The 18,249-nt window shown below is 31.1% G+C and overlaps 1 protein-coding gene across 1 annotated transcript; it reads right to left on the minus strand.

Moving 5' to 3' along the window:
* Positions 1-16,428: 16,428 nt before the first annotated feature.
* Positions 16,429-18,007, minus strand: LOC108472517 (thaumatin-like protein 1). Its single transcript, XM_017774056.2, has 3 exons — positions 17,616-18,007; positions 16,829-17,498; positions 16,429-16,734 (listed from the first exon to the last, which is right to left on the minus strand). Exons 1-3 carry the CDS (start codon positions 17,686-17,688, stop codon positions 16,548-16,550), a joined length of 930 nt encoding a protein of 309 aa, XP_017629545.1. The 5' UTR covers positions 17,689-18,007; the 3' UTR covers positions 16,429-16,547.
* Positions 18,008-18,249: the final 242 nt, after the last annotated feature.

Raw genomic sequence — 18,249 nt, forward strand, 5'->3', positions numbered from 1 at the left:
AGATCTTCATTTCAAAAATATATATATATAAATGTTTTTCAAAATCAATAGTCTTTTATTATAAATTAGGTCAAATCTCATTTGATTAGCAAATATATATTTTTAAAATTATAAAAATATATTATTTATTAAATTTAAAATAAACATATAAAATGTGCAACACGTGATATAGATCTAGTAGGATTAAATTGAAAAGTTATTAATAAAAGAAGTGGGGTGGAGGTTATGGATATAACTGGCATCCATGGACAGGAATCCTTTTTAATTGTCCATTCAAATGTGGGGTAAAGGTGGATAAGGCAATCGTTACTCTTTCTATGCTCAATTCCCATTTCTAGATGGTTGTATCGTAACATTAGGGTTGTACTATAATGGAAATTAACCTTATCGAACAACAAAATCAACTTAATGCTATAGAGAACTGCACTGCATCATTATTGTTATGTTCAAAATCTGTTATGTAAAGCCATACTGATCAATACAATAATACAATTAATATGCGATGTTTTCTTTTATAATATAAAATTGGTTATTGCCCATGATTTAATTTAATAATCTTAATATGGTATGACTATCTATATTCTTTTTCATTGATTATAAAATCAGAATAATTATATTTGTAAATTATTAGAAGAAAAAATAAATTATGATAGTAAAATGTACATACATATATATATATATAATATAATATTTAAAAACATGGTGATTTTAATTGGAAGAAAAAATCAATTCACAATGATGATTATATATTACGTATCATCTGCAACATTTGCAACCGCAACACTACGACAGTATTGAATAACTGAAAGGATAAATAACTGTGGCTGCTTCCCCATTTGCAACACTAATAACAAAGACGAGTGTCGTAAAGAGAAAAAAATTGAAATGATAAATAATTGTGACTGGCTCTCCATTTGGCCGCAGATTAACGCAACATTCTCTTTCTTTTTTTTTCCTTTTAGCATTATCTTTCTGGAATTCGCCAGTAGATTTAGATACAAAAATTGCCATCATTTTGATTCCCTCAGGGTTCATCCAAATGTGGTAACATTTTTAAAATATTTATAAGGTTCTAATTATTATAATTAAAAAGTTAAAAGTGGTCCAAAAATAATGTTATTGGATAATTAAGCAATAGTTGTCACTATTCATACTGATCAGTTATGTCTCTTTTCATCAAAAGTTATATCACTTAATTAATAAAAAATGGGCCATAATTATTCAAGTTGATACCTATTGAATAATTATGTTTGTGGTTAAAAATATGACTATCCGATTGGGTAATTATGTCCATATGAAGAGATATGAGACCTTCTATAAATAGGAGAGGAATTTCATTTGTTGGATACACCTAGAAACATAGAAAAAAGTTTCTTTTTTATCTCTCACCATCTTTTATATTCTTAAATTGTTCTATAAAGAATTATTGCAGAAATTCTTTGTAGAAATTAATATCCTTGTTATGCTCTGCTCAGTACTCAGTGGACTGTTTCCTATATATAGGTGGGAGTGAATAGATCCTTAAAGAAAGTGGCATTACTACATTCCTTGAAGCTTTCGTTAATTTCTCATTAGTTTATTTTTATCCCCACTCGCCAACACCAAATACCTCTCATTTAATCAATAATTTTCTAAATTTTTAAAAAAATTAATTCACTTCACTTAGATTAGTTTTGAATGATGATTATATATTTTTCCCATCTTTATCATCGTAAACAACTGCAATAGAGAAACCCCGTTTTGAGTTTTTTGGATTTTTTCCTTGTAAGAACAATCGCCTTTGTTTATTAAAGCCATTCTTATCGAGTGAGTTTGGTTGGATCTAAATTCATTTTGAAGCGATAAATAGGCATCCAAATTCACATAAAGTTTGACGGAGTGTAAAATATTGCATGATAAATTTTGTATCTAACATAAACTCAAGTCAAATCATTATCTTTAAGGGTATTTTTTTTTCAAATGTTAGGGTTATAGAAAAGGCAACTCGACACCAAACTAAAAATGAGGCTCTTTTATCATCTTTTTGTCATCTCCTTTATTTCTTTCACCAATTTTAATTTTCTAATTTTCCTTTCTTATCTTAATAGTTAGTGGCTGTTAGTTTCTTCTTCATTTTTATTGTAGCTTTAATTTTCTTGAAAGTGGATACAAAACTTTCTCTTGTTATTTTGAGTTCTCTTTAAAGTATTCAATAAATTTCATTCTTGTTAGCTGTCAAAAGTGCAAAAATATCATCTTTGGTTGTGGTTTCATCATCTTCCTTGCTGCAGTCATTTTCAACAAAGACTCATTCAAGAGTCACCAAGAACCTATAAACCTTGTCTTTTTTATGGTTATTTGATGAATTATCAAGCATGAAATTTACTGGTATTTGAATGTTAATGATGAGTAGGCACTAAGTCTTATGATAGTTGGTTCATTGAAATATTGCATGGTTAATTTTTGGGTTAGAGACTAAATTGTAAAAATTGGATTAAATTGAATAGACTTCAAAACCTAGAATTGATGCCTTTAGGTGAACATTTGGATAGGCGAGACTGAGAGGAGAACCTATTGGGAACCAATTTAATTGTCTTGAATTAGTTTAGTAAGGTCAAAAAATGTGTAACAACCCATTTTTCAATGAAATCGGAACAGTGGTTTCAGGACAATAAATCCTATCCAAAATATATTTTATTTTTATTTTACCATATGACCTGTAATATGTTAGAAAAGACGTGCGAAAATTTTGATACAAAAATTTTATTGATTTAGTGCCTAATTAGGAGAAGGACTAAATCGCATAAAATGTAAAAATTGAATTCTAGTAGCTATATGGATCAAATAGCTATGAAATTCAAAAATTAAGGTCCTTATATGGTAATTAGACCATTAATAAAAGTATGTAGATTTTTATGGTGACTCATCCATGGAATTATAGAAAAAAATAAGGGACTAAATTAGAAATACCAAAATACATGATTAATTAAAAATATGAATAAGATGAATAGAATTATATCATCTTATTTTTTTCATCTTCAACCTAAAAACACATGAAAACCCTAGGAGAGAGAAAAGAAGCTTTTAAGGCCTAATTGGGTAAGTTCTCTTGTCCCATTTTTAGTAATTTTGGTTTTTTTTGGAATCAGAATAACTTAATGTAACGCCCCCTTTACCCGGGACCATCGCCGGAGTCGAGCACGAGGCATTACTAAACTTATTTGAGCACTTAAACAAATTTAAACAATTTATATCACACTTTCCAGACAAGCTGTCCAACTGCATTACAGATACAAAAAAAATCATATTTCGAGTTACAAAACTCGAAATCTAAATCTGTAAATTTTCCATAAATCTAGGCTCATATATCTACTTACTAATTTTTTTCTAGAATTTTTGGTTGGGCCAATTAGTACAGTTTATTAGTTGAAGTCTCCCCTATTTCAGGGTTCGGCTGCTCTGACCCCTGTTCACTACGAACCAAATTTCTCCATGTACAGAATTCAAATAACCAATACGTTTATTTCTATTAAAAATAGACTCAATAAGGAATCCATACATATATAGTATGACTCCTAATTAATTGTTTACAATTTTTAATGATTTTTACAAATCAGAATAGGGGAGTTCAAAATCACTCTGACCTTGTCTCACAAAAATTCAAATATCTCCTGATATGAAAGCCTTTTGCTTACACTGTTTCTTCTATGTGAAACTAGATTCAATAAGATTTAATTTCATATTTTATTCAACCTCTAATTAGATTTTCATGATTTATGGTAAATTTTCAAACTCAAACTACTGCTACTAACCAAAAACTGTTTTAGTACAAAATGTTGTTAACTAGTTTATAACATCTTTACTTCACTTCATTTAAACTCTATACATGCCATATAAATCTTCAAACATAAAACAAAAGCTACCGAAATTGATCTGGATAGTGTGCTTTGTTGTGTTGATTCGATCTACCCACTTCACTTCAAGTCAATCTACATAAAAATATTAAACACACACAAGTAAGCTTATTGAAGCTTAGTAAGTTCATAGGTTAAAAGTAATGCTTACCAAACATAATATTTCCAAACAATACCAAAACATTTACTAAAGTTTCCTGCGATTCACAACCATTGTTATAATAATTCACATAGTTGAGCTCAACAAGAATAACTACTCAATCTCTTTCATTTGGATCACTTCTCTTTATTTCTTATAATCAAATTAGGAAACGGCTTACGAAATTGAGTACGTCGTTGCTCAATGCCACGATTCACAACTCAGTATGGTTTTCCTCATTGAAATACCATACCTACATTTTCAACTCGGTATGGGAAATGCCATACCTATATTTCTTAACTCAAGATGGATTTGATAATACCATACCTACATTTCACATTTCAAGATGGATAATACCATACCTACATTTCACAACTCAGTATGGATGATACCATACCTACATTTCACACTTTGCCATGGAACAACCATGGTCTTATCCGTCAATTCATCACACATCACGATACGAACGTACTCAATCCTGCGTTTTTCCTAATTTGCATTTCTATATTTATTCTTTCATTAACAAAATTTACACAATTCCACAAAAATTTCATATATAATAACACATTATATACTTCAATCATTCACAAATAAACATCTAAATTCAACCATATGAACTTACATGGCTAATTTGTAGAAGATATTGAAATTTAGGGACTATTCCGCAACTTTTTCTTTTCCTCGTTCTTCTTTGGATTCTTGATCTATAATATAAAATATTTCTACTCATTAGCATTTATTTGATTTCTATTTCACTTCAAAATTTATGCTGTTCAAATTTCAAAATTGCACTTTTACCCCAAAATTTACAGTTTTCACAATTTAGTCCCTGCTCAATTCACCCATCAATTGAACTAATTTTTATCAATTAACACTTTAATTTATCATTATAAACTATTTCAAAACCTTTTATATTCTGAATTTCAACAGCAACCTTCAATTCACAACTTTTTCACAATTAGGTCCTAAATATCATTTCCTATCAAAATCACTTAATAAAACCACCTTAATATGAAATTAGAACTTAAATTTCATAATAATTCATCATAAAATTCCTTATCCATCCAGGGTAACTTCCAATTTCACCCATAAAATCAAAAACTAATGAATTCTACAAGTGGACCTAATTGTAAAAGTCATAAAAGCATAAAATTATCAAGAAAAGCAAGAATTAAACTCACATGATGTAAAAATATGAAAACCAGCTTTCTCCAGACCTTCTATGGCGTTTTGGCTGAGAAAATATGAAGAAATGTCTGGATTTTTCAATTACATCATTATTTAACTATTAACTTTTATGCTATTTCCAATTTTGCCCCTTGTTCACATTGTTTTCTTGCTTATTTCATACCCAAACCGTCCAGCCATTAACCTTTGGGTCTAATTGCTCTTTAAATCCATCTTTTTAAATACTTAAGCTATTTACTCACAATTTAACAAATTTTGCGCTATTTTCAATTTAGTCCTTTTAATTAATTAGCCATCCAAACGTTAAAATTTTCTAACGAAACTTTAATACTAACTCAATGACACTCCATAAATATTTATAAAAATATTTATAGCTCGATTTTCAACTTTGAGGTCTCGATACCTCGTTTTTGACCCGTTTGACCTAATAAATTCTTTTAATTCACTAATTTCACCATTTCACAAATTCTTCTAAATTCTTACTTGACTCATAAATATTAAATTACTATCTTGTTCAATATTATTTGTCGAATTTGGTGATCTCAAATCACCATTTCCGACACCACTGAAAATTAGGCCGTTACACTTAACCTCTCTATTTGATGGGTTAATTTGAAAAGTTATTAAGGTATGAAAATGGGTCATGAATGTATTATGCTATAAATTAGAATTTTATGGTAGAAAATGAAATATTATTGATAGATAAACAACTTTTACAAAGTAATTTTGAAGAAAACTTGATTTAGGGACTAAAATGTAAACTTGTAAAATTTGATGAAAAATTCTAAAATTTTATGTAAACATGTGCTGGAAAATTTGTAATGCGGCTTTGATTAGGTTTGGAATAGGGAGTAATTTGCATAAGTTTCATTTTCCGGGCCTAGGGACAAAATAAGAATTTTTGGAAAAGTTAGGGGCAAAATGGTGATTTACCTAGGACGTAAATTGAATCCGTCTAAGTATGAAATGTATGAAATTAATGATTAAATTCATTTATATAGTTTTAGACAACACTAATTCGAGGTTAGATCAAGGAAAGGAAAAGATTTCAGATTAGTAGATTATTACGCGAACAAGAGTCGAGGTAAGTTCGTGTAACTTAATCGGATATGTAATTATGTTAATTACTTGTTGTGTTGTATGTAATGTGATTTATGTTGATTTACTTCACTTGTATGCTATGATGATAAATGAAAATAAGCTTGAAATGGTGATAAAAGGGTTAGTCCCGATTGAATATTGAATTCCGATGAATGTATATGCTTTTCTGAAACTAATAAGGTCCTGCATTTTTTGCGGACGGGACTTAGCTTGGACAAGTAATCCCAATGACCTTGTTATGTAAAGGATTTAGCCCAGACGGGTAATCCCGATATAATACCTCTCGAGCACATGTTATGATTAGGGTTTAGCCTAAACTGGTAATCCTAATCGAGCTCTTGTAAGCATATGTTATATAAAGGATTTAGCCTGGACTGGTAATCCTGTTATAGGACATGTGACTCATGAGTGTGTTCCTTGGTTAAGTGCCCTAAGGGGTACCCTCGATAAGAATTGACGGATTAAAGAACCATACACCTCGAGTGTAACACCCCTTAACCCCAAACCGTCGCCAGAATAGGGTTACGAGGTATTACCAGACATATTAGACAACTTACAAAATAATTCACAAATAAAATAACATTCATAGTATAATTTAAAAGTTAAGTCCCAATAATAGACGCTCGAAGCCAAAATGTAAATTAAAAGTGAAACGAAACTTGTTCGAATTCTCCGGAATTTTTTTTATAAAAATTTCGATAGTATTTCTGCTTATTTTTACATAAAAGCCCCTGCAAACTTCAAACCCAAAACAATCCAATATCAATACTCCAACCAATGATTAGGTATACTCAAATACATCCAATTTTTATCAAAATAATAATTTAATACCTTAGTTTAAACAATATAACATGTTAGTATATATGTATAATTAATAACTTTTATTTCATTTCAATTATTTAATACCAAATTTACCATTTCATAACATTATATCATATTCATAATCCAAAACATTATAATCATTTATATACAACCAAAATCATTTAACTTAAATGTATATATATAATTCATATTCAACTACCTAGTACATGCCACTTAACAAAAGGAAGAAATACATCACCAAAATCTTCTTGTTGGAGTTGGGTTTGTTTTGGATGCTGGACCGGATCCGAAACTCTAACGACTTGCGCACGGAAATAACCGTACGCTGAGTATTTCATACTCAGTGGTATTACTATAAATCAAAACTATTTAACATTAATAAATTACAAACATCAACCATAGACTTTATAATCATTTAAACTAATTATATATATTTACATTACTTCATAACTCTTAAATTCATATTTTATTTTTTTCACATACTAACTCATTTCATAATTTAACTCATACATTCTTTCTCATACTTTTCAATAGTGCCAAAACAATTTATCTCATTGTCAAAATTTCATTTCAATTATTTACCCTATTAACAAGGCTCGGACTCCGACAGATACGCGGATTCCACCCAAACACACAAGAATATCCAGCCTAAACACATCCTGAATATTATAAATCCTCCATAACAAACCAATAAGGCATTAAATGCCTCTTCGGATAAACCGAAGTATATAATAACAGAAACATCTTCTCGGCCGAACTACAAATCTCCTCATCACATCACAAATCCAATGGCATGCCATTTGTATCAAATTTAGTCCGACAAGTTAATAGGGTATTATTTTACTTTTCCAATTTTAATTTCATTTCCACAAAAATTTTCAATACTCAATCAATTCAAACATCTATTATCTTAATTCATATGCAAATTAATTTTCACACATATTCATATTTAATTTCAAATATAATAGTTACCTTATCTTAATTATTCCATAACTATAAATTCAATATACATTTACTAAATAGTTTGAGTTATAGTAATACAAACTCGGAATACGAGTTTACTCCTCAACAATCTTTTCTTTTCCTTTGGATGCCGATGACTTGTTTTCCTTGTTAGCTACTGAAAAGAAAAATAAAATAATATTTTAAATTATTAATTACAGCATTAATTTAAATAATTAATTAAATTTCTACTCAATTTATACCTAATTTTAAATTTAATCCTAATTGACTCTTTTATTTGTTTCATTTATTTCATACTTCAATTCTATTCATTTTTCTTCTATATTCATCCTAACTATCAAGTATTCATAATATAACCCTAATTTAAAATTTCCTTTAATTCAGTCCCTCTAATACAAAACTTATAGCTTACTTTACAATTTAATCCTTTTACTAATTCTAACTTAAAATTTATTCAATTCAATCCCTAATTCATTTTTTTTTCAACATGAACTTTGTTTAAAAGCTTATAAACTTTCAAACTATCAAATTAATTTCATCAAAACCTTGTTTTAAGACTTATAAAACATCAAATTTAAGATAAAATGACTAAATTTAGCTTACCAAACAAACTTGAAGCTTTAAAATCCCAATTTTCCCCTTTTCTTTTCTTTCCCATTTCTTCCCCTGTTTTTCGAATGCTCTCTGTTTCTTATTCTGTTTTTTTGTTGGCTTTTGTTTCTTTTTCCTTTTATTTCGTTTTATTCTATTTAATTTTATTTATTTATTTAATTTTATTTGTTTTATATTAATAATTTAATTCTAATTATCTATTACTTTAATATTAAGTAAACAAATTATTTTATAACAAATGTATTAATATTCTTATTACAATTGTCATTATTCAATTTGTTTATTATACAAAATTATATAATTTAATTATTTAATTTAACAAATATCTTTAACTTAAATAATAAGTAATTTAATTATTTATTTTAAAATTGTACTAATATAATTTTTTTACACATGCATAAATTGTATTAATTGTATACCATACATTTGTTTTAATCTAATTAATTTATTAAATAAAATCTTATAATTTAATAATTTAATTAATATTTAATAAATATATTTTACTTATTATTTAAGGAAATATACATATACATATATATTACAATTGTATAAATACAAGCATTACACATGTATTTTATCATATCCACACAATTGGCATAAATTTATTTTATAATACAATATCATTATAATTTAATTATCATAAATTCATATTATACAAATTATATTTATATATCATTAATTATATAATTTAAAACAAATAAAAACTTAGATTTTATTCTCTTATATGCCGCCTCAACTATAGCAAATTAGCTTAATTTTCATTTTAGCCCTTTTACTTTATATTGTTCTATAATTAAACTTTTATCCTTAATTCAATTTAATCTTTTTTTCTATTTTCTCCAAATTAAACTAAATTCTCCTAATTAAAACGTAATTAGACACGCTACTAGACTTATAAATATTTCTAATAATTGTTTATGAATCTAATTCACTAAGACAAAGGCCCGATAATGCACTTTTTCGATGCCCGTGAATTTTGGGTCATTACATCGAGTGTACTACTTGAACCTTCATCGGGATTTCAATGATTCAATGAACATATAACTCTTGACTTGGCATGAAAATCTTGAGATAAAATGATAATGACTTGAAAGAACATTGCTTGATGAGCTCATCTATTTTATTTGATTGATATGAAGATTTTGGTGACTAACATGTTTGAATGATTGTACGTGTTTAGGCAAATTTAGCCAAATGGATGGAAAACATGTTATGTATGCTTAGATTTATTAAACAAGATTGGCAAGTTTAGTTTCTGTTATATGAACTTACTAAGCATGTAATGCTTACTCCTTTTATTTTTTTCCCATGTTTTATAGTGCTCGGAAGCTCGTGAAGGTTGGAAGATCGTTGGAGCATCGTCACACTATCAACCTAGCATTTTAGGTATATTTAGTGAAATAATTTTGGTGTAATGGCATGTATAGGGAAACTTGGCCAATAGTGGCATGAAGTGTCATTTTGTAACCTAGCCATTGGAATGGCTAGTGATGGCTCATTTTGGGATATGATTTAGTAAACTATTATGATATATACATCCAAATGTGTTATGCTAAGTTCATGAGACCCAGTGTTGTGAATATCTAAATTAAGTTAAGGTGAATTAGTAATCATAAATGCATGAAATGGTATGCTGTGATGAATGACGAATTGGTTCAATTGGAATACTTGAATTGGTTGGAATTGGTTTAAGTGTTTATTGTGCAGGTAGTCGGGTGATTTTGGGTGAGAAATGAAGCTAGGAAATGGCTTTATTTTGTCCGCACGGGCAGACATACGAGCATGTGTCTAGACCGTGTGTGACACACGGCCTGCTAACACGGGTATGTGGTTAGACCGTGTGTCCCCTGAACCTTAATTTTGAGAAACAGAATGCTCAGAATTGGGCACACGGGCAGAGACATGGGCGTGTGTCTCAACCGTGTAGCCTGGAACACGGGCATGTATCCTGGCTGTGTGAAACCTGCACCTAATTCGAATTAAATTAATTAACTACACAGCCTTGCACACGCCGTACGGGCGTGTGGCATGGCCGTGTGTGCAAGTTAGAGAGTTACACGGGGTCGAACACGGCCTCTAGCATGGGTGTGTCCCAGGGTCACACGGGCGTGTGAGCCTTGCACCTTGGAAAAATTTTATAATTTCGCGAAAAATTTCTAGAGGTTCCGATTAAGTCTCGACTTGATTCTAATGCTCGTATTGGACCTCGAGGGTCTAATTAAGAGACGTTATGAATAGTCTCGGTTAATGAATAGTGATTTGCATGAATTATTTGAAAAAATGTTCTAGATGTTCTGGTAATGCTCCGAGACCCTGTTCCGATGACGGGTATGGGTTAAGGTGTTACAAGATGAACTAGACTAAATAGTCTAATTAGGTAAAATGGTGACCGAAAGATAAAATTAGACCAATTAGGAGTTTGAGCAAGTTAGATACCTAATGTAAGAATTAATTAGCAACATGGATATCAACTAACCACTTTATCTCATTGCATTGATATTTGTGTACTTTTGACTATTATTCAATTTAGTCCTCTTAGGTGTAATTTAGTGTAATTAACATTGAATGATGACTTGTCGTAATATAGTATTTAGTGATTAGCTAGCTAGACTTCGTAAATGCATGCTTATCATTTTCATTCACCTTATCACCTAATCTCTCTTGTGTTTGATCATTGGAATGCTCTAAGTGTTCCATTATAACACTTAAAAAATATTACAATTAACCTATCACACTTGCCATCAAATCGCTTTAATTCTTAATATTTTGTGGTAATTCTCTACTTTGCGTTAATACGCCATGGCATGATAAATTAATTTGCCAGTTTAACTAGCGTGATAAATTGTTTTTGTAGCACCCCGAACCCGGCCCAGACGTTAAGGCCGGATCCGGCATGCCACATCAAAAACGTTAAAAAAATTTTCCATTCTAAGTCCAGAAAATCGTACTTGATGTTCAAAAGATTAATTCATTAAAGGGTTAAAGTGAATGGAAGCTGTGCACCAGGTAGGAAACCGGAAAAGAGGTGGTGAGTCCATCGGACTGCTTAAGTACCAAGCTCCCTTCGGATCCAATCCTAGACATGCATACCGCCATTGCCACACCTTAACGTCATGGATATTTCTAGGAAATCGATTTGATTAAGTCATTTTTAGGAAAAGTGATTAATTTTGGAAAATACTTTCATTGCGGAAGCTTTGCTTGTTTCGTGTTATTTTGAAATCAATTTTTGTTTTTGAAAATGCGCCCTAAAGCTATCCAATTTCAACAGTTAAAATAAGTAATACCTATCTTAGTAATACATATTAAAACCATCAAAATAAATAAGCGGCCTTATTACATTTAAAAGCCCAAAACCTCAAACATAATTAAAAGGATGTCTAGTTCACCGAAGAAAATCAAACTTTGAGCGGTGGCCACTCAATTCCCTCACAGACTCCAAGCCCACTATGGTTGGGGATTACTGCGTGGATAAAATAAAAGGGTGAGTTTGGGGAAACTCGGTGTGTAAGGAAAACCCATTCAAAGCCCAAGTCAGCTCAAGCCTATTGGGCCTAAGCCCATTCAGCAACAAGTGGTACTGGGCGAGCCCTTTCAAATTACAATAAACGGGCCTTAGCCCTTATTCAGATAACATGATGGCCCATAGGCCCATTTCAAAATACATGCAACATCAAGAAACATATGCAAGCCCATTTGGGAGACTACTCAACCCACCAACCACTACACTCCACCCGTACCAGCCATACACTCCATGTGGGGAATAGCTCAACCAACCCAATTTAACACTCCACGATTGCGGCCTTCTTTGCTCGATTATCGATAAATTGAGGCAAAGCCTCCAAGACGTGGACAAGCCACTTTCATACTTCCTCCGTCAATATCCCAGTCCCATGCATCGATAATAACAACATGGCATGCAATAAATAACTACTGATCAAACATGCATTTAGGTCAATTTAACCCTAGGGGTATTTGGTAATTTTGCACCTAGGGTATAACAAGTAATTTTTCATACATAGGGGTATTATAGTAATTTAGCTACTTTCAGGGTTTTTCATGCATATTCTTACTTTTCACGTACTAACAGAATCACGTACCGAGGGTTCTTACCGAATTGGGCCCGTTGGCCCATCATTCCAATTTTGGCCCATCAAGCCCAAAAATATTGAGGCACGTAAATCATGCACTTTGCGTCCAAACATTGTAACTTACCAAAACATTAATCGATTTACCTCACGAGCATTCGCACACTCGCAAATCTACAAAATACCGTTTTCGGCATTTGGCTTTTCGACTTTTGCCGATCTAGACTAAGAAAGAGGGTGTTAGTTACACATTGCTTTTGCGACGATATGTTGACGAGATCCACACGCGAACCGCCTACAATTGGATTACTAACACGTTAATCTAACTATTCAAATACAAACTACGTATTAACCCCTTACAATATTCGGCCAACCACACCTACAGATCATAGTAAGCTTATAAGAAATCAATAAGCAACTCATTAACAAATTTTTGTCAATGTTTACCACATAATCACAATTTCACTGCAAGCTGTCTTCCTGAGCAACAGTCACTAAATCATTTATAACTGGAGCTACAAAACTCCAAATCAAGTGCCGTTAATTTTCCCTGAAAATAGACTCATATATCTTCTATCCATAAAATTTTCAGAATTTTTGGTTTAGCCAATCAATACCAGATTTTTCTCAAAGTTTCCCATGTTTCACTGTTTGACTAATCTGACCACTCTTTATTACGAATCAAATTTCTCATTGTACAGAATTCAAAATATGTTCTTGTTTATTTCATTAGAAACTAGACTCAATAATATTTAATTACATAATTTATTCAGCTTCTAATTCATCTCCTACAATTTATGGTGATTTTCCAAAGTCACGTTACTGCTGCTGTCCCAAGCAGATTTATTACCAAATCACTCTTTCATACACCTATCTTGCATGCATGTTATTTAAACATGTATATCACCAATCAATCATCACATATCTATGATTTTTACTTAAGCATAATCTCCATTTCTTCATTTTAAAGCACAACATGTTAGCCGATTTTTCCCTTTAGCATCTAAGGCACATGCATGCTCATTTGTTTGGCTCAACTTCACTTATCTTCCATTTTTCATCAAAAGAACATGAAACAACAATCATTTCCTTCATTTTAGTTCATGACTAAATGCTCACAACACAACTAAAAACCAAAATATGCTTCAAGAGTTAAGGTAGAATCAAGATGAACTCATGAACCTCAAAATAAGAAGCAAGGTACCAAGAACTTACCTTCAATTTTCCTCCTCCTAATGACCGAATACTCAAGAGCTTTCTCCTCTCCTTTCTCTTCTCTAACTTTCAGCTATGATGAACAAAGATGGAGAAAACTTTGTTCTTTTCACCCCTTTTTCTTTTAATAAAACTTCATATTTCATCCATTTAATTCTTTAATACAAAAGACATGAAATTCTTATCATGAAACATTTACCTAACCCATTATCATGAAACATTTACCTAACCCATTATCATGGAACATTTACCTAACCTATTATCAATTTGTATCAATTTGTACCATAAATTATGGATATCAAGTGCACATTTTGTCTACAACAACATGATGGCTGGCCACTTCATGTAAAATGGGAGGTTTGTCATGCAAATCCTCCTATTTTGCACTCCTATTTATTTGGCCACTTCAATTTAGCCTATAGCATTTTCAAACATTTTCACATAGGTTCTATTTCATAATTTCACCCATTTTTTCTTATGGAACAAAAATTAACTAAAATTGTCGGGTTCTATCTTAAGTTTGGGCTTTCTAGAGGCTCACTAACATAATTAAACCTATGCCAATATTTACAGGATTTCCAAAAATTGAGGCGTTACAACTTTTCTAGTTTAACCAGAGTACAAACCTCATATGTATATATATAAAAACATGTTCTAGGAGTGGAAAATGTAGTTAGGCTTTTTCTTTTTTAGATGAAAACCTAAAGTGGAGTGCCATAAATCTATGACATCTTTATGCATTTCTAGTAATGTTTACTTGTTGGTGCAAGACCCTGCAATAGCTCCCCACTAACACTAAGCTCTAGGTGTCAACTTTTGGCTCTTACACTTGGCTACTTCTTTTGAGTTTGACCTTGACAAACTTGTGATTCACTCATTGATTCTAATCGTAGAATCATAAAACCATGGTCTAATAATATCTAATTGTTTGGTTTTATCAATTGCAATTAGCATACTATAACCAGTGTAAAGCAAAAACTGTAAGTAGCAATGACCAATGCATCATTTTCAGTAAAACTTATTATTTGTCATTTTCAACATTATTATCAATTATGTGTCTTTTGTCTTCAACGTCCTCTCTTACAAAATTACTAGGATTAGTCATTGCTATTTGTGGAAATAATTACACATTGGCCCATTGCTCTGATACATTAAAATCGTTAATACCTCTCACTTAGTTGCAATTCAATTTTTTTTTACCAAGTTAAAAATTCTACGGTTATAATTAACTAGTTTGTATACTCTCTCAACATGATGCACATGCTAATTGTATATATTAATTAAAATGCAATTAGTTATCTTTATGAATCTATTTAATTTTATAATGTTTCATTAATAATTTAATTACGGAATTAAACTATCTTGATGTGTCAAGCATATAATGGGTAACAAATGTCTTAGAATTGGTTTAGAACTAATTGTTACTAAAATTATTTCAAAACTCTATTTTATTATATAGATGTGATATATATGATATGATATGTGTATGTATGCTATCACATATATAATGCATGTATAGATATAATAAACAAAAAAAATAAGATTACTTCTTTTTCTCATTTATTGCCTGATAAATTTGATAAACAATAAATTTTATATTTATATTTAATTCCTAAATCAATTTAAATTGAACTATTATATAATGTGATTAAATTAAATTAAAATGTTATATAATGTAATTAAATTAAGTTAAGAGTAGGTCTCATAATTATAAGCTAATAATTAAGAAAATATTTTGGAATTCAAAGAACTATCCTAAAACTCAATGTTTCCATTTTATGTTTATAAATTAAAATATATTTAGTGGTTTTGATTTTTTTAGAAATGAAATTTTACATGAAATTTTTATTTCCTTAAATTAAAATAAAAATATATTTAATTTGTTTACATGTTTAATTAACAAATCGTAATGTGTTTTAACATATTTTACACCTTTTAAATATTTATGTAAACATTTATAAAATTTGAAATTTTAAAATTTTATTTTAAAATATGCATGTTAAACCGTTTTAAAATTTTTAATTTTTAAAATAATTACATAATCTTATAAAAGCATGATATTAGAAATTAAAAATGGAAATTACTTATTTAAATTTATTTATTATTGAAAATATTATTATTAATGACATATTTAAAAATTAATTTAAAATGAGATTACTTTAAATATAATTAAAAATAAAATATTTTAAAACTCAAAATTTTCATTTTTACTTCCATAGTTTATCAAATTCTTTCAATTACGGTGATTGTCTTAAAGTAACTTTCAGGAGAACTGATATTTTTCCTTTTAGTACATATGGCAAGGGGCATAACCATTGCGCCCTTATGATGTTGGCGCCAATAACCGATATGAAGACTCACATTCACGTGTAAAATTAATAACCTTAAAGAAGAAGAAGAAAAGGGGTAATGGCAAAAAAATAATTATTTATATTTATGAAACCAAATGAATTACACATCAATAGGTGTATTTCTAACCAAATAAGCACGATTTGGAAGTGAGTGGTCACAGCAAAATTGGAAAGACTACAAGAACAAAAAGATGATCACAGAAAAACCAAATTGGGCAGGGGAATATAGTTGGGTTCTGCTCGAATCTGCCGTGGCTAAATTCGCTAGCCATTGACTGGCCAGTGCAGCCGCCTGCACGGAGTCCGTATCCGGTCCTGATTCACCGGTTGATTCGGCAGCGGGATCCTTTGAAGATTTCAAACTGCATAAAAATTTAATGCCACATGAAAAATAAGCAACTGTCAATCTTTCAAGCACCCAAACAATGTTGAAATCTTTCAAGCTTAGGAATTTACCTTGGGGAATTGGGACAGAATGTGATGGTATAATCAGCCCCAGTGCATGTGAAAGTGCTAGTGGCATCATCAAAAGCATAGCTATACGATTTGGGGCAAGCTGATTTGAACACTTCTGAATAAATGGACGGTTTACAAGCAGTTGGACTACTGTAGGCACCGCTACAGCAGTACTCTGGATTGCCGAAGGCATCGCACGCGCTCTTGCAGGCGTCGCCACCATCGAATTTCAGCTCCGACGGGCACTTTTTATTCAAATCCGTCATGCAACCGGTAGTGGCACACTCCCCTGACCCTCCATTTCCTTCCACAATCATAGGCAAATTATAACCATCAACCAGGCTCACGTCATAGAAGTCCTGCGACCCTGAACCAAGGGTAAACTCTGCTAAGGTAGCCGGAGGTGTGGCGCCAGCTCCATTGCATTCAATTTCACTAGAGCCGCAGTCTCCTGTAGTACATGATCCATGGCCAGAGTCATCGAAACTGCAGCCTGTTCTTCCCCAGAAACGACCGGCCCAGCCGATAGGGGCTTGGAAGGAACGAAAGCCGCCATTCCTAAGTTCAAAGCCTGTACTTTCCAGGTTTGGACTTCCTGGATTAGCTAGAATTCCAGGCCATACTGTGTAATCGCATTTGTTGACGAATGTGAAGGTTGCAGCCGTAACCCCTGTAAAAAAAGGAAACAGAGGAACACAATGTCATATTGGTTTTATTTTTAAAAAAGATCAAAATTTGACGAAAATGCGAACAACCCAATTTCTTAAAAAGCATGCATTCTCTGTACCATGAAGAAAAACGACGAGAACGAAGCGCAAGAACGTGATTATAGAAAAGTGATAACAGGAGAACCGAGCCATGGGCGTTTCCTTTGCTTTTCGCTGTTAAATCAACGATTCAATTCACGCTTTTAATTGTTTATCTAAAATGTAATGATGACATTGAAAAAGAAATAGAAGGGAATTTAATGTTAAAGGTGGCGCAATTCTGGGTATTCAAGGAAATAAGAAGAGAAACAAAGATAGAGCTGCAGTTTTTGTTTTTTTTTTTTGTATATGTTGAAGCCCTTCACTCCTTTCCTTTATGAGAAAAAGAGTGGAGGTAAGAAGGGAGAGTTGAGTGGTGGTAGTGGTGGGGGAATCTAATCATCTGCTCTTCAGCCTCTATTTATAAAGGAACATCCTTTGAATAAACAAAGCAAAGATGGTAGTATGTAGATATGCTCAAATGACCAAGCACAGTGTCATTTGTTTGTATCTTTTGGCCCCTCTTACCTACCAATTAAAAAAATGTTACTAAAATGAGAGGATAACATCTGTTGTTACTGCCGACAAGTTTTTCCTAATCAAATTTTGAAAAACTTTTACTTGATGCCAACTTTGAGATTTCAGAATGTGAAATAATTTGAATTAATTATTCAA

The sequence above is a fragment of the Gossypium arboreum genome, chromosome 11 (genome assembly GCF_025698485.1).
Source record: "Gossypium arboreum isolate Shixiya-1 chromosome 11, ASM2569848v2, whole genome shotgun sequence".
Taxonomy (NCBI): Eukaryota; Viridiplantae; Streptophyta; class Magnoliopsida; order Malvales; family Malvaceae; genus Gossypium; species Gossypium arboreum.